This window comes from Hirundo rustica, chromosome 3 (genome assembly GCF_015227805.2).
Source record: "Hirundo rustica isolate bHirRus1 chromosome 3, bHirRus1.pri.v3, whole genome shotgun sequence".
NCBI lineage: Eukaryota > Metazoa > Chordata > Aves > Passeriformes > Hirundinidae > Hirundo > Hirundo rustica.
This window is the reverse complement of record NC_053452.1, coordinates 48,569,382-48,596,668: the sequence shown is the minus strand read 5'-3', so window position 1 is coordinate 48,596,668 and position 27,287 is coordinate 48,569,382. Positions and strand designations below refer to the sequence as shown.

General features: G+C 41.6%; 1 protein-coding gene across 7 annotated transcripts in view; it reads left to right on the top strand.

Moving 5' to 3' along the window:
• The window catches only part of LOC120749937 (SAM and SH3 domain-containing protein 1-like), a 529,028-nt gene that overhangs the window by 486,323 nt on the left and 15,418 nt on the right, over positions 1-27,287 (top strand). For 5 of the 7 annotated variants that reach the window (XM_040057943.2, XM_040057942.2, XM_040057946.2 and 2 more), the window contains 7 exons: positions 11,066-11,198; positions 15,151-15,986; positions 19,527-19,598; positions 21,969-22,112; positions 24,243-24,378; positions 25,246-25,415; positions 26,515-26,724. In XM_040057943.2, the coding sequence (XP_039913877.1) occupies positions 11,066-11,198; positions 15,151-15,986; positions 19,527-19,598; positions 21,969-22,112; positions 24,243-24,378; positions 25,246-25,415; positions 26,515-26,724 (1,701 nt within the window). The remainder of the gene's footprint in view (positions 1-11,065; positions 11,199-15,150; positions 15,987-19,526; positions 19,599-21,968; positions 22,113-24,242; positions 24,379-25,245; positions 25,416-26,514; positions 26,725-27,287) is intronic. The other 2 variants (XM_040057945.2, XM_040057948.2) reach the window with 1 other exon arrangement.

The window sequence follows — 27,287 nt, the reverse complement described above, 5'->3', positions numbered from 1 at the left end:
CATTGTCGTGCTGTTAATTGTATGTCCTGTTTGTTTGTTGTTAAGAAACAAGTAAACAAACAAAAGCCTTGCCAAGTCAGTAGGTGATTTGATTCTTTGCCACTTCAGAGCAGTTTTTAGCTTTCAGTCTCACTACTATGGTCCCCTTGTTTCAGCAATGTATGTGTGTTCTTTATTTGCTAATGTGGGTATGCAGTTGAAACTATTTTTATTCAGATGTATCAAAGCTCTAGAACGACTCATCATTTTCTTACAAATTTATTTCTGAATATTTATGTTTCATCTCTGCTGCAGTGAAGGCAGTTCACAGTAACACTGGATGAGTTTTCATTGCCTTGTGCCAAGCATTGGGATGTAAAGCAGGTGCAGATTAAAATGGATCCCTTTCTGGATTGTGGATAAGGCCCTATTTGTCCTCAGGAGTCAGTAAGTCCAGGGAAAGAGAGGACTTTAAAATTGTATCACATTCCTTCTTTACACTGAGGTGCCTTTTATGCTTCTTAAGGATAGAAGAGCGTTTGATAGCTTTTGGGGGCTGACATGCTCAGTTCATCTAAAATAGGGCTATTTCATCCCCAGAGCCCTTGCTGGTATGGCTCCAGCCCAGCTTGGGGAACCAGAACGAGGAGAAGTCAGTATGTTCAGTGTGTCAGTTTCTTTCGTGTGCCCTCTGCTAAAGACCACAAATTGTACCAGTTGCCGTGTTTCACATGCCAGAGCGGGGAAATGGAGAGAAGCACGGGGGAGCTTGTGATGGAAGTGTGTATCATATGTGTGCTGACGCTGACACAAACCACTAATTAACTTCACTGACAGTTTCTGTAGATGCAAGTTAAATGAAGTTGTAATTATCTCTTGACTAAACTGGTTTGTTGGTCTCATCTTCTGTATTTTGGTTTCGATCAGCAGGTAATGCTCGGCCATCCAGCAACCTGCATCTGCCGTGAGGGCAATCCTGGGAATAATTCCCACCTGTGTTACCTTTCTTTTCTGTCTTCTGTAGATCCATTTTTTATCAGATGGCAGTCCATTGAGTCCACACAGCAACAGCTCTAGCTGGACTAAGATAATCATTTGCTACTTCTGTACTTACTACTATTTCTTTTTTTTACCAAGTGGTTAAGTAGGGCTAAAAGTTGAAAAGGCTGTGCAGAATTGGGTTTGTGTCTGCTACAGGAATCAAAGGCAGAGTAGCATATGAGAATGGACTTGGAGTTGTATTCATTTCAGTCCCAGAGATGCTGAAGCTGTTGAATCAGGATTGTGTTATCCATGGTACAAACCTGACTCTGACAAAAGATGAAGTCTGACATAATTATCTTTGACTCATAACAGTCATTGCTGTGTTGTTTGGTAAGTGTGAAGAATAGGAAGAAAAGAAATAATGAAAGTGTAACTTCTGTAGCACCAATTACCTCAAGAGTAAATCTAAACATAACTGCAACAAATCCACGTTATTCACGGTTGTGCTGTATTTCAGTATGTGGATGCTTTCTAAATGCAGCTATTTTTTTTAGTTGATTTTTATTCATAGAAGTGGTGGAATCTTAAAATGTTTACCCATTGGTTAACATTATTATTGCTCATAATACAGGACTATTCGTGTAAACAGGGAAAAGTCTTTATTTTGGTATAGTCAGTTTAATTTGTTAGAAATAAGCTCAGAGTATATTGGGAATCAGCACTGAGAGTATCTATGGAGACCAGGGTATGATGAGGTTTGTTTTCTTTTAAACAGTAGTATTTCATTTGAAGCAATGTGAATATTTTTAAGTTAGCCCTGGTTTGCTGTTATCCCAGGACTCAGCATTTTTGGTAAGGTTTCTTTTCTGTGAAAGGCTAAAGGGTAGAAGAGGATGTTTCTGTGTTTTAGTTCTTCTAGGAGCTCTTTCAAGTAATAGAGAGGAGCTGCTGCTGCTGCGCCTGGCTGTGAATGAAGGCAGAGCTTTCATCTTTGCTCCAAAGAATCTAGTGACCCAATTTCTGTTAAGATTTCCTGAAAGGCACCGATGTGCCTCAATGTTTTGGATGGTATATTTATTATTCTACCCAAATTCCTGTGATACTGTCACAAAAAGAACCTATAATAAGACATGCTTCAAAATGGTTGTGGTGAATTCCCACCCTATGTGCCTGTCACAGGGACCTGTCCTGGGAAGCATTGGCTGCCCTCCTTTTCCACTGATCACAGGGACAGTGTCCAGCATCTCTTGGTGAAAGCTGGTAACAGAAGAATTACAGCATATTTTGTTACGATCTTTCCCCTCTCTCTGTCTATGGGTAAGAGTAGGAATTCCCATGGATACAGTAACACAAAAACCTTCATGAGAGAAGTGCAAATCACTACAGTTCCCATGACACAACCCAAAGTAAGGTCATTGCTGGGGAGTGATGATAGCAAAGCAAGAGACCGGTGATGTGTTCATATTTGGTTTTGTAGAACACTCTAAGGAGTTTTTTTACCTATTTTTTCTGAAATTTTCCAGAACACTTCAGAATTTGCAAGGGAAACCGCTGAAAATTATTCAGAATAAAACATTGTCACCATAGGATTGTACTGAGTAGCTGGCAGTAATGTAGGCCAAGTAAACCTCCTGCTTGCTGCCAGCAGGAGTTTCTCCTGTAGTTAGTCTGTTGTAAAGTCTCTGAGAAAAATCCTCCTTCTGTCATGACTCAGAGAGCTTACAGTGACACCCAAGCAGTGGCTGCAATTCAGCGCATTCACAGCCACTTCTGTTTGCCTGCGTTCAGACAAACCCTGTTGACTTGCTTTATTGCAAAATGTTTGGCCATGTGTTTGAGGAGGATGGGAGGTGGGAAGGCAGATTAAGTTAATATTTATCCTAACATACTAGTTCACTTTTTTTATACTGTTTTTCCCTTTTGGCAGCTGCCTAATTTTTCTGCCTTATTACCTAGAGGGTGAGGGGTGCTGCCAGCTTTTTCCTGTTCTCCATGCATCAGCCAGCAGGAGATGCTATAATCCATAATGCGGTTTCCCTGCACTCAACTTTTCTGAGACCAAGCCTATTAAATTAGAACAAAGCTTTGCTGAGATCAAGAATTAGGAATCTCAAAAGCCATGTGTTTCACTGCCCTATTTGGCAGGAACAGGCTGAATAATCTTTACTTGTGGTACAATTGAAAATTTTAATTGCCCTCTCATTGGTTACCACTTGTGTCCCTTCTGCAATGCTGGTGTTTCCTTCCTCATGCTTTGGATGGTAACATTAGCAGCCTGATTGTTTGAAAGTAGTATAAAAATGTAATTTAAGTTACTACAGCCTTCACTAAAGGGCTCTCATTCTTTTCCTTTGTTTCTCTGATATGAATTCTGCTGTGTTTCATGTATTGCTGCTTCACCCTTGGTTTTCCAAGAAGTTGAGAGGTGGATTTCCAGCACCAGTGGAGTACTCCATTCATTAGTAGTACAGCCTATGCCAAAGAGTAGGAATTCTCCCTGGATCTTCTTAGTCTTGCCAAAACATAAGATTCAGTTGAGAGAGCCTTGTTGAAGACTTCTGTTTCCATGCATAGACGAATCTGAGGGAGAATTGGAAAAGAATGTTGCATTGTAACAGGTACAGAATAAGGTAATAGAGTGTTCATTCTGAGTGTGATACGGTGTTCATCCTGCTACATATACTTATGACAAGTGGTACATGAGTACAGTTACAATGTCATTAAAATTAATTATGCTAATCAGTGAGAGAAGCGCTTCACCATGAGGAAATGTGTCTGGCTTGCAGATACAAATGTCAGCAATGTGCTTCTCAAAACTAAACTAAAACCTGGAAACAGTTAACAGCTAGGAATTTGCCTAAGCAGCTATTCTTGTATCAAGACAGACCTCCTGGGAGAATTAAACTTTTATGCTCTCGTTACTTATGACAAATATTTCCCACTAATTTCAGCAAGAAGTGTCGTCACCAGCTAATGTGTAATATATCTCTCACCAAAGTAGCCGTTTGGATACTCCTTTGATTTTCTTTATAAGCAATCACAGACCAAACCCAGACATGGTTACCTGCGGGGGCTGACATTGCACGTTTTAGACTTGCACAGCCCTTGTAATTCATGCTCACAGGGAAAAGAAAAAAAAAAAAAAAAAAGACCTCTGTTAATTTTCTTTAAAATTTTGGAGCCCATTATTTGTAACTTCAGGATATGATGCAGATTATCGCATTTTAGTTTCATGCAGTTTTCTATAAACAGCCTCTGCAAGGATTAGAGGTCTAGGAAGCTTTCTTAATGAAACCCAAAACCTTCAAAACTCAAGTTGCAAAGCCCCAGACTTAGATCAGTTTCACTCATGGCCATGAACTTTTAAGGGAATCTGGGATACATTTCAAGGAAGTTGCTGTCATGTTTCACTTGATGTGGGCTTGTATGTTATTGAAACTGGAGAACACTAGCTGGTTTTATCTGAAGCTTAGATTTTTCCATAGAGCTTTACATCAGAGTTTTGGGGCTGAAGTAATTCGAGGGTAAGAACCCGGTTACAGCACGCTAGTAAATCTAGTGTACATGACCACTAGGGAGTAGAAAAACTGTGTACAGTCACTAGTAAAAAGGTGGAGAAACTGAAAAAGGGTATTTGACTGGGGGGCTCATTAAAATCAGCCAGTCATCAAAGGAAATAGATGTTTAGTCCAGCTATGTTAGATGTTTAGTCATGGTGTGTTTGATTTGCAGTGAATCCAGATTAACAGGCCATTGATAGTGTGGTCCTGATAAAGGGAAATCTTAAGGAGGGTCCTGTTGTGGCACACCTTTGTTACTGCTTTCCACCCCTGGATAGCAGTGTTCCCAGTAAGCAGCAGTTTTGGTCCTTGTTTTCTTGCGCTCTGTGAAGAAATGTCCAAATTCTGAATTTTTGCAAGGTTTGGGATAAGGCGTGGTTGCCTGTAAAAGGAATGCCAATTTACTTGAGCATCTCAGAGTCTGTTAATTAGGAAGGGAGATCAGAGCCCAGCCTAGGCAGAGAAGTTGAAAGTCACACTAAAATACTTCATAAAGCCACCACTTCTTGACCACCGTTTTTCTTTCCAGTTCTTATTTATGTTCTTTTCTAGCACTGAAACTGAGGGGAAAGATCAAAAAAAGTATCTAAGTTCACCAAGTTAAAAAACATATAAGCAAGGTTTATTTTTCTTGCAAATTAGCCCTTTATTAGGGGAAATTCTCCAGGGATTTTTGTAAAAAGAATTTAAAAAGAGAAGGAAAGCTTGGTGAAGGGCTTAAGTTATATTTCCTATAGAGACAGCCTCCACTCTAGTGGTGGTGTTTGAGGGTCACTCTTCGTCCTGGCTTTGCAGAGATTCTCTGTATTTTTTCTTTCACTGAAATTCCATAGACAGTAATTAAGGAACTGGAGGCCAGCAAGAGGTCAGCAAGCCTTCGTCAGTGAAAACAGGGATTGTTTGCCATGTACAACACTCCCTTTTTTCCTTGTGGTGAATAGAAGATTTGCTTAGAGCTGATGACTTATGCCTTTCTTGCAAGTTATGCAGCTAGCGAGTAACTAGGGGAATCAATCAGTGAGCAGAAAACAGCTAATTGAGTCCAGCATCACGCTTTTTTCTTCTTTACATATTCAGCCCTGGAATCGGAGCCAGTTTGGTGTCTGATAATGTAACTCGAGAGAAGAGGCATTTTGTGTGCAGGATTCAGAGCAAATTCAATACCTAAGAAGAAGTGTCTCCTCCTAAACTTTAGGGTTACTAAGCTGACAGCGGTTGAGGACTCGGGGGAAAATACTCGCAACTGAGCTTTAGGCCTATAAATGCCGAAGCTGGTAAGTCATTGAGCATGTAGCATGATGTGGAGAGGATGTGCCTCTTGTTTCAGAGAGGGAGAAAGAGAAAAGGCTTTTGTGGTTATTCTTAGGCACAGCACAGCATGCGTAGCTTTTCTCAGTTTTCCTTTTCCTTTCCTTGGGCTTTTAAGTTCTTTTCTGTCCTATTTTCTTGTCTCTGACTTTATCCAGGCATCTTTAATAAAAAACTTTTTTAAAGTTAGAATGGTTGGGATTTTTGGCAGATGGAAAGCCTGTTAGAAAGAAGAAAGGACACGTGTAGCCACATCTCCTAAAGGGAATAGCAAAGTCTCTTTGCATTTACTATAGAGCATGTAGTTCTGAAATGAGCTAGCCAGGGATGGGGAATGTGATGTGGTGTGTCTGTGAATCTAAATGCAGTTTTTTGCCCCACTCTGCTGAACAAGAATTGTCTGACAGTGAAAAAGAATTGCAACTTAAGTTTAATCAGATATTAAAATATTTCCTTTTCTCTTAGACAGCAGGTTTCCTAGAGATTTCAGTTTGGGGCTGAACTATTACTGGGCATAAAACGAACTGTAAAATTTTAACATCTCTCTAAATGGCTTCACACAGCTCATGTGAAAGTCATATATGTTTGGGATTTTCTATGGAACTGAAGCAAATTAATCAGTTATAATAGCTTTAGCTGGATGTCGTCCTTGTGTTTCTTACACATTTTTAATGGGACATGGCTACCAAGCTTTGCCTGTTTTTTAAGGTCTGCTGCTAAAACGCTGAAGTGTTTCCAAACATAGTCCTGCCGAAAGCCAGCTACTTACTTCTGGTTTACATTTTGCCAGTTAATTCCAAGAACGCTAATAAATGTTAGTTCTCTCTCTCTCACTCTCCCTCTCTCTCCATGAAGCACTAATTCAGAGAGGGAGGTTAAGATTGTTATTTCTGTGGCGTGTGAAATGGGCTGGATGTTAGAGAGCCGCAGAGCAAGGCGTGTGCCCTGCCTCCCGAGCAAGCAGCAGCAAAGAGCCTGCATGAGAGAAGCAGGAGAAAAAGTGGAAAGAGTGCCAGGAGCAGAACTGTAGGGAGCTCCTAGAATGTCAGAGAACACATGCTAATTTCCAGTTTGTTCCTGAATGTAAAGCTCTTTACTTTGATCTTACACGTGAGGTGATGCAAAGCGTGGCCTTTGGAGATGCACAAGTGGGAATTTTCCAAGGTGGAGGGATGCGAGATGTGGCAGAGGGGATTCATTTCTTCTGGATTTGAGAGCGTCTTCATTGCTCGTGGCCACATTTGTTTGCAGCGAAACGCTGGGCAGCGGGTATGGCCCCTCTGTAGTTTTCCAGCCGTGTGGTACGTGGTGGCTGCGGTCCTCTGCATGCGCTTCTTGGTGTTTCCAGATGCTGTTAATACATTCCCCGTTTCCCTGCAGTCCTTGGCGCGTTTGTGCAGCCAAGCTCTCCGAGCTGGCGGGTTTCCGCAGCGTGAGAGCATCGCAGATGCGGGATGCACTTGCTCCAAGGCGCGGGGAAGGGCGGCTCCGCCCAGCCGGCCCCGCCAAGGGGCCCCGCAGGCTGCGCCGGCTCCCCGGCAGCCCGGCCGAGCCCTGCGCTCGCTTTCAACCAGCGCGAGTTTTGTGCATCAGCTTTGGCCAATTTGCTATGGTTTAGGGCTGTGCAGCCAGCTGTCTGCAATCTGATGTAATGTTGCCCTGGAAACCAGAAATGAAACACTTAAGCATTCACCACAGAGTTACTACATACAGCATTAGCCAAAGTAATTAAAAGTTGAGCCATATGGGCTTTCGGGTGGAAAAATTTGGAGCGGAGGAGATGGAAGTTAAGTTGTTCCTATTTGCAGTGCTGCAAATCTGTTTGTTGTCCCCCTGAGGGCACAGGGAGAGGCCTGCCTTGGCTGTGCGCGGGGGTGCAGGGAGCCGGACGGGCTCTGGCTGTTTCATCAGCACGTTAAGGACACCGAGGCTTGCCCTGGTGGAAGAGCCGTGCGCCAGGGCTGGGCAGCATTGGTGGACAGGGTGCAGCATGGACTCCTCCAGTGCCGGAAAGCCTCTGGCTGAGCATCTTGCAAACTCATCCTCTCTATAACAGACCATGACTACCCTTCTGCAGTGCTGCCGCACTCTGGAGTGCCTGTGAAGGGGGAAGAGAGCCAGGAGGGGGCTGTCAGCTGGCTACATCCAAGCCCTGTGCCAAGGCCTCGCTGCCAGAGCTGTCCAGGAAGCCATTTGCCCAGCCTGCCATGCTTTGGGGACCTTGGGGTAGTTTTCCCATCTGAAGTCATGGACAGCTACCAAAAATAGCAATTCGGTCACCATGAAAGAGGGGAGGGTAGACTGGGTTGGGGAAGTCGAAGCACGGAAGTTCAATGATTTCCAAATATGTCGGTTATGGCCTGAATGCTTTACATTTCTGTTTTCTGTTTAATATTAGCTATAAAAGAAAGCATTGCTTGAGCTGGAAAATTAAGCTCTGTTTCCCATGTGCCAAAGTGGAAACTTTTGATAATTCCAAGGCCTTTCTTAAAAAGTTGATTCAAAAACAGGAAGCAAGTGAAGAGTAACCCTTTTTGAAAATGCATTCATTTTCAAGGAATTGGCAGTTTTCTGACAATGAAGTTTCCTGAGCAGCACCATTGGTATAGTCACAATTTTTAAGCCTTTTTGTATAAACTTACTGTCCATCCTTTTTCGCTGTAGAAGAGTTCTCTGTCACATGCTACCTGGTATAACAGGAATTAGGTTTCTGGAGGGAGACTGTCTTTGTCATCTACCCATAAAGCATGACTGTTCTCGCCTACCTGCGAAGCACTGGTGATAGAAAGGATCTGTTGCTGCTTATGGAGGACCCAGCTCAAAAGGGTACTAGGAGTCCTGAAGCACTGGGGGAAAGCAGCTGGCACTTAATTGTGATTGGACTTTATTTCTTTGGAAGTATGGTGAGCACCCTCTGTACCACCCACTTGGGTTTGATTTCAGTACCTTGTGCTGAGGCTATTTTGACACTTACTTTTGCTGTGGTACTTGTGAATGCAAATGTCAGGTATTGTAAAAGCTCTTTCTTCTTGTTGTTGTTGAGTCTTTATGACCCTGAGGGGGCCCAGTTCCTTATCAGATATCAGTGGTGCAAAGTAGGACTAGCTGTTTATTCTTCAGTGAAGTCCTGGGTGGGAGGACCAGGTGTGAGCTGTTCTCTAAGTCTTACAGAGCTCACGGTTTCAAAAGCAGTAGTCTTGCAAAATGAGGGTGTACGAAAAGTAATGATGGAAACCGATCCCCTAGAGTAATTGCATTTAAAATAAACATATACTGAGTGCAGAATATATGCATATGATGGTTGCTTGCCAGGATGCACTTAATGGCCTGAGAAGTCTTGACTGAACTTCTTGATTACAGTCAATAATCCATTAATCATCTTATCTAAATGTGTCTGTCTTGTTTGACATATCACTAAGTTGTCCTAGGCATAATCTCTGAATTAATGCTCATGTTGTTGCTTAATTTACTTGATGTAAACAACCCTGGTACTCTTTACAGTCCTATTTTTCCCAAAGGAAGTTTATTAATTACCTAGCCAGCCAGTCTATAACCACAATAAACACATTTGTGCAATTCTTGAATGATAAAATGTCATTTCCTGCTGCCATATGTGGTCAGTTTTGTATTCCTCCTTATTTTGGAGTAATGCAAGGTTTGTGGAAAACTGGTAATGGACGGTGTCCTTGTGAGGTGTATGCCCAGGAGGTAGGCTTTCAGAGCTGCCCTGCCTCTGTCAGGCACTGTGTGTGCCTTTGGAAGCATTCCAGTGCAGCTGCTAATTGGTGTCCTGCCCCATGGCATCTGCCTGTAGTACCTCCTCCTGGTATTTATGTACACTACAAAAGTACAAAGCATTTTTTATGTTCAGCCTCTCTTATTCATCCTCCAGATAAGCAGATAGCATTTTTGCTGGGAAGGGAAGGGATGGCTTTTTTTGGTTTGTTTGTTTTTACTTGGCTTGCATCTCTTGGGGATCTTTATTTTTAAAAGTTTAATTAAGGAGAAGGAGAAAAAAGGATGAGCAGGCTATGGAAATGCAGATAGCTGCACTGACAGGAAGTTGCATGAGGTTTTTTAGAGCTGACCATTAGGAATGCTGTGAAGTGGCTGGGACTATGAGTGCAAACAAAGTAAGGTATACGATCCATACCGCACTCCAGCTGGAGCCTGTGCTGTGTGCAGGAATGTACAGCAGTGCAGGATGCCAGGGCTGTCCTGGCCAAGCCAGAGGGCCCTGCTGGCCTCCTCTCTCCTTCCCTGCCCTTCCCCCCGCCGCCTTCCACATTCTGAACTGATTAAAACAGAGGAAGTAGCACGTTGAACATTGGATCTGGCTCGAAAATCGAAGTTGTCTTCTGGTTCACAAGGAATGGATTGTTTCAGCTTGTTGTGTCACTGCTGCTGGAGAGAAGGGAATTTTTTTTTGTCTCTGTAATGTTTGATACTTGAGGGAAAACAGCTGGAACTGAGCATACTGGATCAGATGCAAAACGAAACGGGATGCTGGGGAATATGGACTGCACTGTATATCTGAAAAGGTCAGAGTTTTCCCTTGGTCAGTGCTGGAGGAATGCTCTGTCCATCTTAACTCCAGCCTCGAGAGCCTTCAGGAGGAGTGTAAGGAGCAGGGAGGAGGAAGGGAATATTTTGTAGCTGTGGCAGTCTGTGAGTGAGGCAGATGAGGTCTCCTCCTTCCTTTCCTTCCCATCCCTTTTTTGTGCTGCTGTTTTTGATTTTCTGGGAAGACCGGGAGGAAAAAAAGAGAAGTCGTCAGTGACAGAGTTCAGTTTGGAAAAGCTGTTTATAACCAGGTTTAAACAGCCAGTTCTGAGATGCCAGACAGACCAGGGACTGACTAAACCACGGGAGTATAACTGGTATGGTAAGAAGAACCCTGGAAAAGAGCCCTGCCTGAAACATACTGGAAGAGGACGTGGAAGTAGTTATTACACAATGCATGTGAAGAAAGACAAGGGCAGGAATGCATTTCAGTGCCTAGGATCTTACGTTGCACAGATTTAGAAATCAAAATGGTATGTCATGCTTTCACAAAAAGAAAAAAAGAAAACCCTCAGTAATTTAAAGGTTTCTCTTTGACCCGAGCTGAAAATATAACACCAGTTACAGAGCTGCATTGACAACAACGCAGCAGATAAGCTGGGTTAACTTGACTTGAAGGAGCAAGCCGTGGATCTACTGCTTTGTTAATATTCCCTTTGTTTCTTTGCCAGTCAAGAGAACAATCCGATGATGAAACAGAGGAGTCGGTGAAGTTTAAGAGGTTGCACAAGCTGGTGAATTCTACTCGCAGAGTCAGGAAGAAACTCATAAGAGTTGAAGAAATGAAAAAACCCAGCACAGAAGGTAAAAAGCAACACGGTTAAAACTGTTTGTGTGAATACATGTTTCTGTTGAGAGGGGACAGAAAGTGGAGGGTTGGGGAGGGAGGGGTGGAGTATTCATAAGGGATGGTAGGAACAACTGCCTTGTCTATTGTGCATGCCTTAGGTTATTGAATTTTTAGTCTTTAGAAGGAGGAAAGTGACAGCCTAGAACGTGATTACTGCTGATCTGGTATTCTCAGAGCAACTCTGGAGAGCCCCTCATTAAGAGATTAGAAGTTGGCTTATGTTTTATGCCCCATGCTGGGGAGGGAACAAGCCTGGGAGCAATCCCAGCCAGCTCCCCCACAAGCTCAGCAAGGAGGTAAGCGGAGCCATTACCACACTGCTCCCTCCTCCCAGGCCCTGGGTGGCACTCAGGTGAAGCTCCTGCTCATTTTGGGAGGGTAGCAGCTGGCTGGTGGTGCAGTTGAACCACATGGCATCACCCTGTGGCAGAAACACAGAACCTCTATCAGACATTCTTGTGGGATAGAGGCTGCCTCGTGACTCCTACTTCTGGGGGATCCTGTCTGCAGTTTGGCTTCTGAATGAGCTCTGCTCCCTACAGAGAGGGGTAGAGAAGGGAGGAGGAGGGTGGGGAAAGGGAAGCAGAGTTCAGGCCCTGGGAGCACCGTGCTGCAGTGTTAACTCCAGATGACCTGTATGCATGTGTGAGCGCTCAGATTAATGGAGCCTGATCCTCAGGAGCCTCTCTGCACAGCTATGCTTCAGTCCTTATTGGAATTGTGGGCACCTCTCTATGTTGGTGGCCTTCCTGGCATCGTGTGCCAATTCCCTCGGCTCTGCAGTGAGCTGAGCAGTATTATGATCCTTTCCTAGTGCATTTAAGGGGAACACGTGCATCTTGCATATGTGGCAGGAAGCTGCTGGCAGATCTGTGATCTAGCCTGCCTCTCCTGCTTTATGGATGGTGTTACTGGCTGGTGTTGAAGGCACAGGCAGTCCAGAGCTCTGGAATGGGCAGCTGTCTCTGTCTGGAAAGGTTTTATCACCTCATATGGCGAGCATAAAGCTGGGATACCTTGGAAACAAAAATGTGGATTTTGAGATGGGACAAACAAAATAGGACTATTTTTCCACTGCTCTGGGGAAAGATGGCCCTCAGAGAAGCCTGTCCTACCTCCTCCTCCTCTCCCCAGGAGTCTGGGAAAAGCTGCAGGGAGCAATCAGGAGGAGGCTCTAGGGATGGGAGCAGATGCAGGAGCAGGCAGCTCAGGGGCTGCTGGGCATGCAGATGCCTTCCTGCACTTGGACCAGACTTTCTCTTCAGCATTTTAAGTATCAGTCTTGCTCTCTGTATCCTCTCTTAGAGTGTTTTACCTCCTTATTTCCTTTTTCCCCTCAGTCTTTCACTTCACTCCTTCCAGGGTTTTTATTTCCATTGAGTTTTTCCACCCCTGCCCTCGGCAGAAAAAGCACTGAACTAGCAATTGTATATTAAAAAAAAAAAAAGTTTGTTCTCCTTTCTTCTTTTTCCATATGCTTTCTTCTCTAGCTCTAGGCTTCCCTGAGTACTTTATCTATCACTCTGGAGTTTCTTTGTAGATTCACTCTTGGAAAACTTGATAGCAGAACCAGCTATTGCTAAATAACAATATGGATTAATTCTGCACTACTTCTGTATAACTGGAAGGCCCCCTAAGTAGCCAAGTCTACCTTAGCAGTAGATTTCTGTGACTTTTCTTTCAGGAAATTCGATACCCAAATTTTCATATGGTATTAAATTAAAGCAATTAAAAGTGCTTATAAACGTTGCCCATACCAATCTCTCATAAAACAGATCTATATTCACAACTGGATATGTCAGATAGCTGAGCAAGATCACAAAAAATAGATTCGGGATTGCTGTCTGGCTTTCCAAGTTACCTGCAGTTGACTGGATTGGGTTTTGAGCTGTTTGCTATGGTTCTTTGAATCTGTGTTATGAATGTGAAGTAATGTGGAATCATAAGTGACTAGGTTTTGGGGAATTGGCTATAATGTTTGATTGAGTAACATCAGTACAATTTAAATAAATTCATGAATATTTAGTGTAGTGTAAGAGTTCAGTTTCCTGAAAGAAAGGTTCTGCATAATCCTACGCAAAAATTTCTTCACAATGGACAACTTCACCGAATTTCCCTTATGTGTTCCTGTAGATTTTAAAGAAAAGCACACTAGTCTCAGATTCTTCTCCCATATTTCTATTACTGACTGTTATCACAATGAATATACATTTGGCTGAGCTGATACTCACTAGAATTTGCCAATATCTGAATCCATATGTATTTTGTCTTAATCTGCTCCTAAGTGAGCCAAATAACTGAAACTTCCTAATTCCTGGGCACCATTCTTCTATTGCATTTAAAAATGCATCACATCTACATCTGTGTCATTATGGCTTTGTGTCATGGACTCATTCCAAATAACATCTGTTACAGTGTTCACACGCAATGCATATTTTACAAGCTGTTTAAAAACATATTTACTTAGTGGACTAAAATTGTTTATCAGTGCATACTCAGTCCCAGGAGAATGTCCATTTTTCTGTTCAAATTAAGATGTAGAGGGGAGGAGGAGAATCTGGACAGTCCAGGGAAAGTGGTGTCAAAACACGACTCCAATCTACCCCAAAAAATTCACAACAGTGAAAGTTGCATGTCAGGTGTGATCCACTATCCCTTCAATGTCATGATGAGCTTTATCATAGTAAAATAGCATCAACAAATGTATGTCAAATATATTTTGCCAACAGAGTGAACTGAAGGTGAGACAGGAATCCTATTCAGGGTTGCTAATCTGTTATTGTGAAAGGTGTCCCTTGTTATTGAAGGAGCCAGTTTAGTAAATCATAGATATTTTGGTAACAATTCAAATTCAGCTCTACTATAAGACTCTGGAAGCAGTCAAAGATGAATGCAAAGTTAGGTCATTAAGATATTTATTTTGGCAAGAAGTAAATACAGTCATATTTGTGTGTGTGTGTGTGATACATAGCTATGAATGCTGTGAAATTTGTCAGGGAGACAGAAAAGGATATGTACTTTTTTTTGACTCTTACCTTGTTACTGCATCTAAAGCCTGTGCCTATACTTTGCTCTAAAGAAAACACCAGAGAAAAGTTTTCTATGTGATAAGTGTTAAAAGGAGTTGCAGTTTCAAGTTCTTTATTCCCTGCACTCCAAAAAGGAAACCTGGCGCATGTCCAGTACTTATGTTGCAAAATATTCCTGTGAAATATTTTCTGGAAAATTTGGTGAAAACTTAGTGTTTCTTTCATTACCAGTACACTGTTGAAATTGGCACATCTGCAGTTTGACCTACTTCTTTGTTTTTGCATCTGCTAAATAAATTCTGTGTGATTAAAACTGGTGCCTCTTCCCCCATCAAAACCCCAGAACTTTACATTTCATCCTGGAGTTCAGCTCCATAACTTTCTGCAAAGAATACTCCTTTCTGCAGCCACAGGAGCACTAGGTATTGGAAAAATGTACCTGAGAGGTATTTGTTTGGGCTTTAGTACCTAGGTGTACATCTGACCTGTTATAAGCTCACTAGACCTGAGCATCATATGCAAGTATCAGAAAAAAAAATGAGAAACAGATTTCAGCTCCAGCTTTTAAGGGGTTGTTAGTGGGAATATCTGTGGTCTTAGCTGCAGATGAAAAAGAGAAACTTAAAATGACGCATTTACTTACAGGATATTGTCTTCTGCTCGTTGTTAACTAATATCAGCATTCTCGCTTCACAAATGGAAGGAACTGCTTCAGGTTTATCCACTCAAAAATAACTTCTGAGTAATTTACATCAAAAATAGTTTTCTTCCAATTGAAGTGGGTGATATCTTAAATAAATACAATAGGACTCTACAGGGAAACATCTTAGAGAATTATGAGCAATGACAAGCATTGTGCTGCCTTTGTCCCCCGTAGGTGTGGAAGAGCACTCACTTGACAACTCTCCTGTACTGGATGACAGATCAGCACTTTACTCTGGAGTTCACAAGAAGCAATTCTACTTTGACAGCTCCTGTGAAAAGCAGCCAGAGGACGACTCGGACTCACTTACTACTTCTCCCTCATCCAGCAGTCTTGATACTTGGGGAGCTAACCGGAAGCTGGTGAAAACCTTCAGCAAAACCGATAGCCGTGGCCTTATCAAGCCTCCCAAGAAACTTGGGACATTTTTCTCTTATCCAGAAGAGGAGAAGTCCCAGAAAGTTTGCCGCTCCTTGACAGATGGGGAAATGAAGAAGAGCCTCGGCTCGCTGAGCCACGGGGTAAGTACAGAAAGCATTTGCTTTTATGGCAGCAACAGGCACAAGCACCATCTTCTGGTGTCCCTGGAGGAGATTCAGAGTGTAAGGAAGCAGATCCGATTGAAGAAAATGGATACTAACTATTCCTGTTCCAGAGCTTTTCTTTGCCAGCGCCCTGCTAGGAAAGGAGCATCCCCCACCACTTGCGACCTGCAATTACTGCGGCACAAAACGAAAGGGGGTGGAGGTTGTGGCTTCCCAAACAGAAGGCTACGAGGGCGCACCTCTGTCAGCGAGTTCAATATTACCTATGTGGTGGAGAGAAGCCTGTACAGTCACCTCAACCTCTCACAGCTGGTGCGTCCCGTTGCTGACAGGACCCTGAGCAAGGCCGACAAGCAGGACCTGAGGAGATGCCTGCTGGAGGAGGATGAGGAGGCCAAGAGGAAGTGGGCTGCCACAGTGGATCGCTGTACTAAAAGGGTTCTCTTGAGAATCCACCAAAAGTCTGTGAGTCGAAGAGTTGCCATGAAGGTGGTCTTCCAATTTCTGTGAGGTTGCAGTGAGCACTTTCTGCTTTGTGCTTTTAACTAAAATTCAGTGCTTCTGCTTTCTTTGCCATTAGAAACTCTTCAGCGCTGTAATGCACGTGTAAGGGAAGAGCTTGATGTAATCTTGTCAGAGAAGAGTTTTGTTGACTCTGCTGTTTCTGTGTGCACAGAATAAGTCAGTGAGAGAGAGAGCAAATAATGACAAAATTCTGCTTTTTTAATTCACCTAGTGTAGAAATAGACATCACCAGTGAACAGAGAAGGTTTGAGATGCTATAACTATGTTCTTTATGATGCTTTGGGAGTCAGTATCTGCTTCATGGGGTACCAAGAGATGAACAAGATTGGCAGAGTAACAGTGTTGTTACTCAGCTGTGCTCTATTTTGTCATTGCCTTAAATTGGCCCTTCCTTTCTCAGATTGCTTCTCATCAGTTCACTTACCCAATCAGTATTCTCCCTTACATACACAGCTGCAGAAGGACAGAAGTTTTGCATTAGATAGTCACTGTCCTCCTGCTTGCTGCCCACCACCATCAGAATTGTCACTCCTGCTCCTTCTTTCTAGCATGGAATAAAGTCTTCCCTCCGAGCATTACAGAAGGGGAGCAAGGGGTGGCCAAAAGAGGAAATTTTGCTTACACTGAGAAATGGAGTGATTTGCACACACCAAAGGGATCCAAAGCTGCTTCCTGGTTGTATGACCCAGTTTTGACAGTTCCGTTAACCATGATTCTGAGTTTCCTAGGAACTTGCTTTCGGTGCCAGATCTCCAGTGCTGAGTCAGTTAGTCTGTTGTCTAGTTGACAATGTTCCCTATTTTAGTGGATGGAAACAGCAGTGCACCCATAACATTAAGCAAGATATTCCAGTGAACAATACAGTAGAAACAGCTTTTCCTCTTAAATAACAGATTTTTTTTTTTTTTTGAGAGGTCTGTGCTTAATTTCTTCTGATATAAGGTATAAGAATGACTGCTGTGGTTTTCTTAAATAGCTTGTGGGAGATGACCAGGCCTTCATGGTTTACTTTATGCTCTTTGGCCATGAAATACCGTTTTCTTTTTTTTTCTACCCAATACCATGAACAGTCTCTCTTGGCAGTTGTACTGTTTCTTCTGCATTGACTGCTTCCCCTGCCCCTCACAGGATACTGTTTATTGCTACAGACATTGTGCTCAGAAGATGTTGTTTTCCTTTAAGGATATTACAATGATAGGAGAAACCTTGTTTGTCCTTCTGTGGGCTGAATAATAATGTTATCTTGAACCAAAAAGCACACTCACATGTTCTAGAGATGCCCCATAATTAAAAATACTCTCTAAAACTGTCTTGGTAAATACAGATGACAGAAACAAACTCTTCAATTCTTCTAATAAATTAGTCTTGTCTCACTATAGTAATTTCATTATGAAAAGTGTCTGCACTGACTTTTGCTTAATCACAGAGATGCAGTTAAAGAAATGGACAGCATTTTGTTGTTGTTTGGAGTCAATTTCTCCAGCCTTGTTTGAATGGGATAAATGTTGGAGACCTGCTGCCCTTACTAACTTATTCAATGCACTTCTTCCTGAAACCACAAATAGCTGACAAGCTTCAACTAATGCCGCTCCTTCCTAGAAACGCTTAACGTGTGTTTGCTGCAACCTCAGGGAAATTGCAATGCCTCTGTATTCAGTGGAATTGGTCACTCTGTCTTGCCTTGCCATTCATTTTTGTCATTTATATTTGTTTCAGTGGCCTGGACATGCATGAAATTTTCAAATGGCATCAGTTTTTTCTTTTCTCCCAGAAGAACAATACTTTTGATTGCATGGCCATTCCATTGAATATCCCTCTCCTCATCCACAGCCCTTTTGTTTGCTGCAGGATTGCCCGGGTCCCTACTGGAATCTGAAGGTGGAAATTAAATTTTAAATGTATGGGGAGGTCCATAGTGAAACAACAAGCATCCTTAATAAGGTGCATTAACTCAGAAGCTTTTAACCAACAGTTGTTTTGCTCTCCAAGAAGACTTCTTTAAGAGGAGCTCTGGCTGGTTTGACAGACAAGTTTGCTCAGAGCAGTTCCAGATGTCCTCTCTTCATTGCTGGGATTACCATACACTGTAGGATTAGTTATAATGATTCTTCACAGAAGGACCAAATTACTCCTAGCTAAACATGCTGTAGTTTAGAAACCAATCTTATTACTTGTGGCTGGTCTCAAATGTTTTCTAAAAACAATTTTTAAAACCTGTGCCATAGTCACATTGCCTTCTGGAAAAAAAACCACTTAGAAAAATTCTACATCACAGCATTGTCGTTAAAATGTGTGGGGCCTAGACAAAGCTGGGTTTGAGTTCTGCTAGAGTTGTAGTGGGTACAAAAACTGTCGTCCAAGTTTGTTTGGTGTAAGCAGCAAGAAGCTACCTTTTAAAAGCTGTTAATATGTTTGCTTCTAAGTGGTGAACAGGCAGAGTGTTTACTTTAAAGGAATGAATTCTTATAATTGTTTATTAAGTGTCACAGTTTATACAGCTTGCTTCTTCCTAATAGATGAAGCGGGCTGGTAGTTCTCAGGTGTTGGGTTTTCACTGACTCGCAATCCTTTGTAGGTCTGAGCCAATACCTAATCAATACCTAATTGGTACTTAAAGTGTCTTTGAGGTTACTCTGTTGGGTAGTTCAGGCCCTAAGAACTTTCAGTTCACAAGTGCTGATCTTCTGCCTCCTGTTTATCTCAGCTCCGACTCTAAAAAGAATACTTATGGTAAACCACACTCAGAGTGCAGAGTTGAAGTTGAGCAAGTTAATTGTAATGGCCATTCCTTCATTTTCCTGCGTTACCCCATGAGACTTCTGCCAGGGCCAGTTGCTTGTGCAGCTGGTTGTTCCTTGGTCAGGTTTTATTGCCTCTTGGATTGCAAAGAAAAAGCTGGAAGTGACTAATCTGGAATCAGGGCTTGCTGTGTCTCTGGGGACACAATCCTTATGGATAGCTGGACTGGGTTTTTCCCTCCTCTTTCCAAGGGCTTACCCAACTAGGCTTCCAGTGATTCCCTGTATTTCAGTGGAAATGCAGCCTATGCAGCTATTCAGAAGGTAGGTTATTCAATGCTTTAAAAGATTTAGAAGATCGGTGGTTCTCTGTTTCAGTGCTGCTGTGGACTTATTTATGAAGGCAGATGAGAGTGAAGAGATGGAGTTGCCAGCACCTTGGAAAACTTGATGCATAAGATCAACAGTTTCCTCAGACCAAAAAGTCTTTTTTCTTTTAAAAAAGAGGAGTAGGGCAGTAGATGACTCAACAGCAGACCTTAGGCCAAGGAGTTGTCTCTGGAAAAGAGAGACTCATATTGCCTTACAACAGATTTCCTGATTTATAATCTCTCATCCCTTTGTTTGTTTGTTTCTTTCCATGTTTGCAGACATTTGTATTTTAATTGGTGTTCTCCAAATTGCAGATGTTCTAAGTGAGCTAATCATGGTGATAAAACTATCTGTCCTTGGTTTTTTGCAGAGAACCTGTAGCTTTGGAGGCTTTGATTTGACAAATCGTTCCCTTCATATTGGAAGCAGTTCTGACCAAATGGTGAGTTTGAGAAGGTGCAGACCTGAAATAGCATAAAATGAAATGCACAGTAGAGTTATAATAGACTGAAGTGTAATTTAGGTCTGTAATAATAGTTTGGGGATCCAAGAAAACAGAGCATCTTTGTTAACCTCAGACTTCCTTAGCTTTGAGAATTACACACCCACCCATATCCATGTGTGTATAAGTAATTATATACAGTATGTGTAAAGAGGTAGGAAGAAGTGATCAAAGCACAGATCTGGGGGCGCATCTGTGGGCTATTCTTACATCTGACTTCCTCAGAGCATCACCCAAGGCAAAATATGTGCTTGCTATATTTCCCTGGTAAAAGTATTCACTGTTTGGAATGATGAGGCTAACTTCGCTGAAGATCTGCAGATTATTTTCGTGGAAGTCATTATGTAAGAAGTTCATTATTAATTTTGTCATTGTTTCTCAGATCTCTGGAGTAGACCAGGATCCCTTTGTGCTGGGTGCTGTGCAATTGATCTCAGAGCGTTCTTGTGTTTAAAAAAAAGCATCTCCCCTGAGAATTAATTCCATTTTATGTTACTCATGTTGATCCCACTGTTACTGTTGGTTGGCCTATGGCCAAAAATATCAGAACAGAAATGAGCCAGAGCATGATATCAAATGAAATTGCGAACATATTTTTTCCTTTTGCCCATATATGTTTTTCTCTTCTGTTTCAGCATTCATGTGTCTGATAACTTTTCTGTCCACTTAATTGCCAACCATTTTGTTTGCCAGCATTATATATTTTTTAATGTCATCTGCAATTTTTGAACATGTTTTTTGTTGCCTTATATTTTTTAATATCATAAACTACCCCTGAATTTGCTAAACTGTGGGTGGTTATTTTACTCATCAATTTTCAACATCAGTAAACAAATTAACTTCTGAACTTACAGTGTTTATCTTTAAACATAGATACTTGTTTTGATCAGATGTATTTTAATATAAGAAATTGTGAAGTCTAGATGTTATATTTATCCCTGGGAGCATTAGTAGTGGGAGCGATGCAGTGCACTAGAACAATATATGTGGATCAAAGTGGGGTTTTTTTCTTGAAAACATATAAGTCTGTTAAGTAGAAGGGTTTTTTTCAAAAAAGATTAGGCAAAAAGCTGTCCTTAATTTCTGGTAAAAGGCCAAAATTACCAAGGAAGTTGTAATTATGAACAACTTTTAAGGGGAAAAATAACGTATTGTCAGAAATGAAGTATCAGTTGAATTTCAGAGAAACTTTCTGTAAGAACATTAACAAAGTAGAAAACATACATAAATGTAGAAAAAAAGATAACTCTTTAATGGACAATATAGTGTATATTTATTTTAAGGTTTGCTGTCTTCTTGTAGCTAAATTTAACCAAGTCAGAGACCGAACTCTGTAGTCAATCTCTTTGGCCAGATGGACTTTGGTCCTTTTTGTGCTGTGATTTTTGGTGCACCCTCGCCAATGGAGGGTGCTGGAGTACATCTAATAGAGCTGCATTGCTCAGGGGTTCCTGAAACAGAGTAGAACATAAGCCTGTGTTTAATGTCCTGCTTGGAAAGTCTGAATAAGGGCCGAGCCATACAGGTTTGGTAAAATGTCAGCTGATCCGTGTTAATTGAGTGCTTGTGACGTAAGTAAGTGCTTGGTACATTAAGCTGGTTTAGAAGAGGTTAAATGAATTCAAAGCAGCTGGTCTTTGTCATCTGCTATATAGGGACCAGCTAATTCAGTTTTCAGTACTCTTTTGTGTGCCTTAAAAAAAGCGGTGCAAGTTTAACCTACCATGGTTGATGGATTTAGCACATTTTTTTGTGGTGTTTGGTTTGTTTGTTTTTGTTTTTGTTTTTTTTTACAGTCCATAGTAAAACCACAGAGGTTAGCAGAATGTCTGTCTGAAAATAAAAAGTAAATTTGGGTAGCCAAATGTAGATATCCACATATATATATATAGGCAGAGAGATATATATTTGGCTAGTATCTCAGAGGTACCTTTATTCCTGTTAAACTCTTTGTACTGTTGAACAACATGAGCCACAACTACTGTTGTGTGTCCTGTTAGAAAGGCTTACCATGAAATGTGGGGTTATCTGTCAGATCAGTTACTGAAATTCAAAGGAATAAAGGCTTCCTAACAGTCCCCAAAACGTCTACACACAATACTTTCACAAAAAATTTACACATCAGGCCTGAAGAGTAAACTACAGTGGACTGCTTGCAGTGGTTTGCACAAGGCCTCAACAGTGAATTTGGAGCAGGCAGCAGGACACCGTGCTGTCCTGCGTCTGCCTGGACACCTCTGCGGTAACTGCTGGCTGAGGCAAAAAGTGGCTCTTCTGTTTTAAAGGCTTAAGCCCTGTTTTGTTTTGCAGGGCAAAGAAGGAGACTTTGTTTATAAAGAAGTGATCAAATCACCCTCTGCCTCCCGTATATCTCTGGGTAAAAAGGTGAAGTCTGTAAAAGAAACCATGAAGAAAAGGATGTCAAAAAAATACAGCAGCTCTTTGTCTGAGCAGGTATGTCAGGTCTGCAGTGGAATCCACTTAATAATGTAGAAGTGATAATCAGTATTGATTCCCATGCATCAAGGCATGTCTGAAGAAATTTTTAACAAGGTTATATGGTGTGACTCATTCCTATGTTCTTATAAAATCTCTCACTGTGAAATGACTTCCTATAGATGGCAGTACCATGGAAAATGCATTTTCAGATTTTCATTTAAGTAGCTCATCAGAAGTCTCTCGTTGATGGCACTACACACTTCACTCTCTATTTCCATTTCTTTTCTATCATAATTTATTAAGGGAACCAGTCTGTGACACAGGGTCACAGTAATAGATTTAATCTGCAATTTACACCCTAGTTTAAATTCCCAGAATAACTTCACATACACAGCTCTTCTCTGCTATTGCAGGTCTTTTCTCCATCACAGCTTGCCCTGTGCAGCAGCCCATTAAAACAGAGGCACATTCTAGTCAGAAAGGGGCATCTGAGAGAAGATTTTCCTATTATTCTTTCATTACAGATTTTTATAGTCTATTCTTAAAGGCAAACCTGAAGTGCATTAGTTCTAAATTAGGCTTTGAATTTCAGTGGCCTAGAAACAATTGCCGTCTTTTTCCCTTTTCCTTTAGTGGAGCGTCAAAAATCTTCGGCATTTGTTTGAAACCAGGCTTGCCACTTGGCTTGTGTAAGGAAGGGCTTGGAAAGCCGCTGGGAAAGCAGAGCTCTTCCTGGCTAACACCGCCGCCAAGCGGGGCATGCTCGCAGTCCTGGGAAATGGGGAATGGAAGTTGTGCTCTTCGTGCAGAGCCTTGGTGCCCGTGAAAGGAGTAGTTCGTAACATTCGTAGTTACACCCCCAAACTGAAGAATCCGGAGGCACCAAGAGAGGCAGAAATGTGGCCGGTGTTATGCCGTGCTTTGTGACTGTAGAATCCCTTTCCTGCACAACTGTGTGTCAGCCATTACTTATTCCTGACCGGGGCAGTGCTACACTTATGGTTATTTAATTTAAACGTACAATCAAAATATTTTAAGTTGTAACATGATTTAATATTGATAAGAAGATGGTTTTGGTGTCTGACTGGCTTTACAGCGCGCTTCTGCAAAGTCTGCCAAAAAGGGGGGATCCTTTGAGAAATTACTTTACAGTGATTTAGCAGTGCTTCCGCTCTCTGTCTCTCTCTCTGAGATTGACTTTACCCCTGAAGTCATATGCTGGGATGAGATTTTCCTAATGATTCTGCAGCATGAAAATAATAGTGTTCATCTAAAAGTTTGAAATAGCCATGCATCTCCACAAAACACTCTTGTATGCAAGCTACAGTTCTTTTGTTTTCAAACTTTATGGCACAGTTGTTTTAGAATATTTATAACTTTCAGGCATCATGATTCAAAGCATGTTCCAATATCTCTTTCTGCATGCATTAAAACAAGCGAAAGTTATGCTGGCCACAAGTATCTGCTGCTTTGTTTTAATTGTGCTTCACAAAGGCTGACAGGAATTTCAGTTTAGGAAAGACCCTTTTGATTTTCAGTAATGTTTGACTGAATGAAAAAGAGACATTGTCTCAACTATTGCACACTGTAGCAACCAGGACACACACATAGCAAAATCTTTATATATTTATGCATTTGTATTTATGAGTATTTGTACTATCTCTCTCTCTTTTTTTTTTTTTTTCCTTTTTCCTGTCCTTATAGGTAAATGAGCAATGATATATAAAATCCACTAAAAAAACAAAAACATTGCTTTGCGTCTCACTTGCTTTGTCTGACTTGATTGTATTCATCTTTGTACAAAATCCTGATTCGAGAACCTGAATTTGGCACTAGTTCTTTTGCAAGTACTGCTGGCAAAAATACCATGTGTCATGAAAACCCTTGAAATGAGAGTCTTGTGTCAGGTTTTTTTTTCTACTTACAGTTCTAGCTTTTTCAGACTGGTCTGCTCCCATTACCGCTCTCATGCCTAGCAAAGTGGAGTTTCTACCACAGCTGGGTACTGCTAAATAAGTAGATTGAAGTGTGCAGCCTGTCTGGTAAAGAGCAGGAAAACAGAATCTTTTTCCTTGGGAGTGGACAAGCAGCTCTTGTCAGTGGCTGTGTCCATTTATCAAACCTTAATGGTCCAATCCCTTTCAGGAGTCCAGCCCTGGGATCGTGCCGGGTTCCCCACAGTCTCCACCACCAGATACTGACTCCCTGGACAAACCCAAGCTGAAAGCTGGCGGCTCAGTGGAGAGCCTGAGGAGTTCCTTAAGCGGTCAGAGCTCAATGAGTAAGTTCAGTTGTAACTGTGTTGCTCCATTTCTGTGGCTTCAGGGAGCAGAGGTCTCCACTGTAAGCAGAATCAGAGAAAGTCAAAGCAGAAACAGCGGTTAAAATGTGGAAAGGCCGATGAGTTAGTCATTAGGGGTTTGCAAATAACTATAAGCCCTTTGGGCAAAGACATGGGAGTTTTTTGCTTCATGTTTATACAGAACCCTGAAAAAGTGAAATCCTGCTTTCTGTCGGCTGCGTCCTGCTATTACAATATAAATATTCTAATATAAATGTAATGTAATAATAGACCTGTTTACTACTGGTCAAGTAGTAAAGAGGCTGGATTTCCTCTGAGCGCTGCAGATGGGCCTTCCACCCTCCCTCAAGAGAAACCTTGAGTTTCTCTCACTAACTAGTTAAAGGAGGAGTAGTATTTAAAACCTGTCTGGTGTAGACTGTCTCTACAAGAAACAGCTTAAATGGAAAACACATGTGAACTTGCTACACTATTGAACAAATTTCTAGACTTAAGAGGGATTCTGAAACACCCCCAGGTGTCAGAGCTTGTTTTCCTCACAAATGTTTTGTGAACAAAACTTCCCAGAAAGATGTCATCAGTCTCTTGTGATGTACCATAGATGAGACACTTATTAAACAGCTTCTCGGTTAAATATTGAGGGGATGAATTCAGGAAAGCAGGAGTGCAGAGTAGATTTTCTAGCTCTCCCAACCTCATGTGTGTATAAGAAATAGAAGCATTTAAGGACTTTTATCTTTGATTACCATGCTTTGTGGAAGAAGACCCATTTTCTGTCTTGCCTCTGTTTCTGAAGCTTCATCACAAGAAACTTTTTTGTGAACTGATACTATGTCTTTCACACAGGTGGTCAGACAGTGAGCACAACAGATTCCTCAACCAGCAACAGGGAGAGTGTGAAATCAGAAGATGGTGATGATGAAGAGCCTCCTTACAGAGGACCTTTTTGTGGAAGAGCCAGGGTTCACACTGATTTTACTCCGAGTCCTTATGATACGGATTCCCTGAAGCTCAAGGTACCAGCTATATCTGTTTTTAAGGAGTCAAACATTTATTTTGCTAAAATTCTAAATTAAGATCTTTTTACAATAACCATAGCATTCATCTTTTAATGAATTTATATGTGTTTTTGAAACCCTTTAACCTGTCTTCTACATTTAAGTTTTCCTTATATAGCAATTAGAGAATTATAGCAAAATGTTATAGAACATAGGTAAGTACTAGTGTTTCTCTGCTCCATGGAAATATACTTGTGTCTTTAGTTTCTGGAAAATGAAGGATGTGCCATGAATTCATTTCCATTTTGCAAGAGTTTTGCTTGAAAGATTGGAAAAATACTTTGTCTGCCACAATGAAATAATCCTCAATGGAAAAATTTTCAGAACTCTTGGAAGAAGTGTGCATGCACCTGCGCACAATGTCTCTTAAAGGCATTTCAGTTAATATAACTTGATTTGAGTTAATATTGAAATACTTTTCTAACTGAGTGGTCATTCCCCTTTAATTTTTCTGGATCTCAGATTTGATTATTTTTAGTTGTGCTGTATTCATTTCAAACTATCTGACTCACATTACTTAAAATTTCACAGGCAGCTAAATCCTATTAAAGCTGATACATGTAGGGTAATTTCTTGAGGCATGGAAAAGCAATTGTGTGTCCATTTCTTTGATCAGGAGCACATTAAGAAAGGCAACTTTATTTGTTCCTTCTGCATTGGCTTCCTTTACTCAGGAGATCTTATTTGAAATTCTGCTCCTACATACTGAGCATGTTCTTATTTGCACCAATTTCCAGTAGTTGCAAGCATAGAGACTTTTGTACCACACAGCACTGATGCTCTACAGAGATGTCAGCAGGTTTGTGAATCTGGACAGTTGGTGTCCATTCCAGGATCTTTTGTTGACTTGCTCTATGGTCCAAGGCACGTCACCTAATTCCTTTTTCTTCTATTTGTAAAACAAGTATAATCAGACATTTTTGCGAAAGCTGTGGCTTTTCACCTTTTGAAAACTGAAGTGTGCTGTCCATCCCATGTACATGGAAGTCCAAGTGGGTGTGTTTGCTTAAATATCTGTCAGAAATCTAAATTGCTTTCTTGCTTCTTTGGTCTGCAGAAAGGTGACATCATTGATATCATCAGCAAACCCCCTATGGGCACTTGGATGGGTCTGCTGAACAACAAAGTTGGCACCTTCAAATTTATCTATGTGGATGTGCTAAATGAAGAGGAAGAGAAGCCGAAGAGGCCCACCAGGAGACGTCGAAAAAGTAGACCACCCCAGCCCAAGTCAGTTGAGGATCTCTTGGATCGCATCAATTTGAAGGTCCAAATTCTCTCTCTCTCTCTGCTTACCCTTTCAGTTTTGCTTGCAGGAAGGGGACCAATCTTAGAAGTTGTTAGTTTTGGAAGCTGCACACCAGATTCATAACGCTAAGGATTGTGACACTGCTTAGCAGAATCAGGTCTTAGCCCCAGAGTGAAAATAGCTGAAGCCAGGCAGCACTGCCTGTCAGGCTGTCAGTCGTGTGCACTCAGACACCGTAAATCATTGCACAGTATATGACCACAGGCTAGCACACTCCAGAGGCAAGCAAAAAATGTTACCCTGTCTTTAAAGTGGACATTTTTTCCCATGTTTCTATTCAGAAGTGCTTGGGATAAATTGGTGTGGTTGTCATTCACCCTTCATGCTTCTCCCCTCATACCAAGGTGTGCCATGCTGTGCCTTCAGGTACCATGATACCCAGGCCATCTAAAACCCTGCATTCCAAACACAACAGTACATGCAGTGCTCTAGTTCCAGCACAGCTACCTCCCTGAACTCAGAGCAGTGTTTATGCTAACTATAATACTATAATTTTGCTGGTTTTCACCAGTTAATTTACT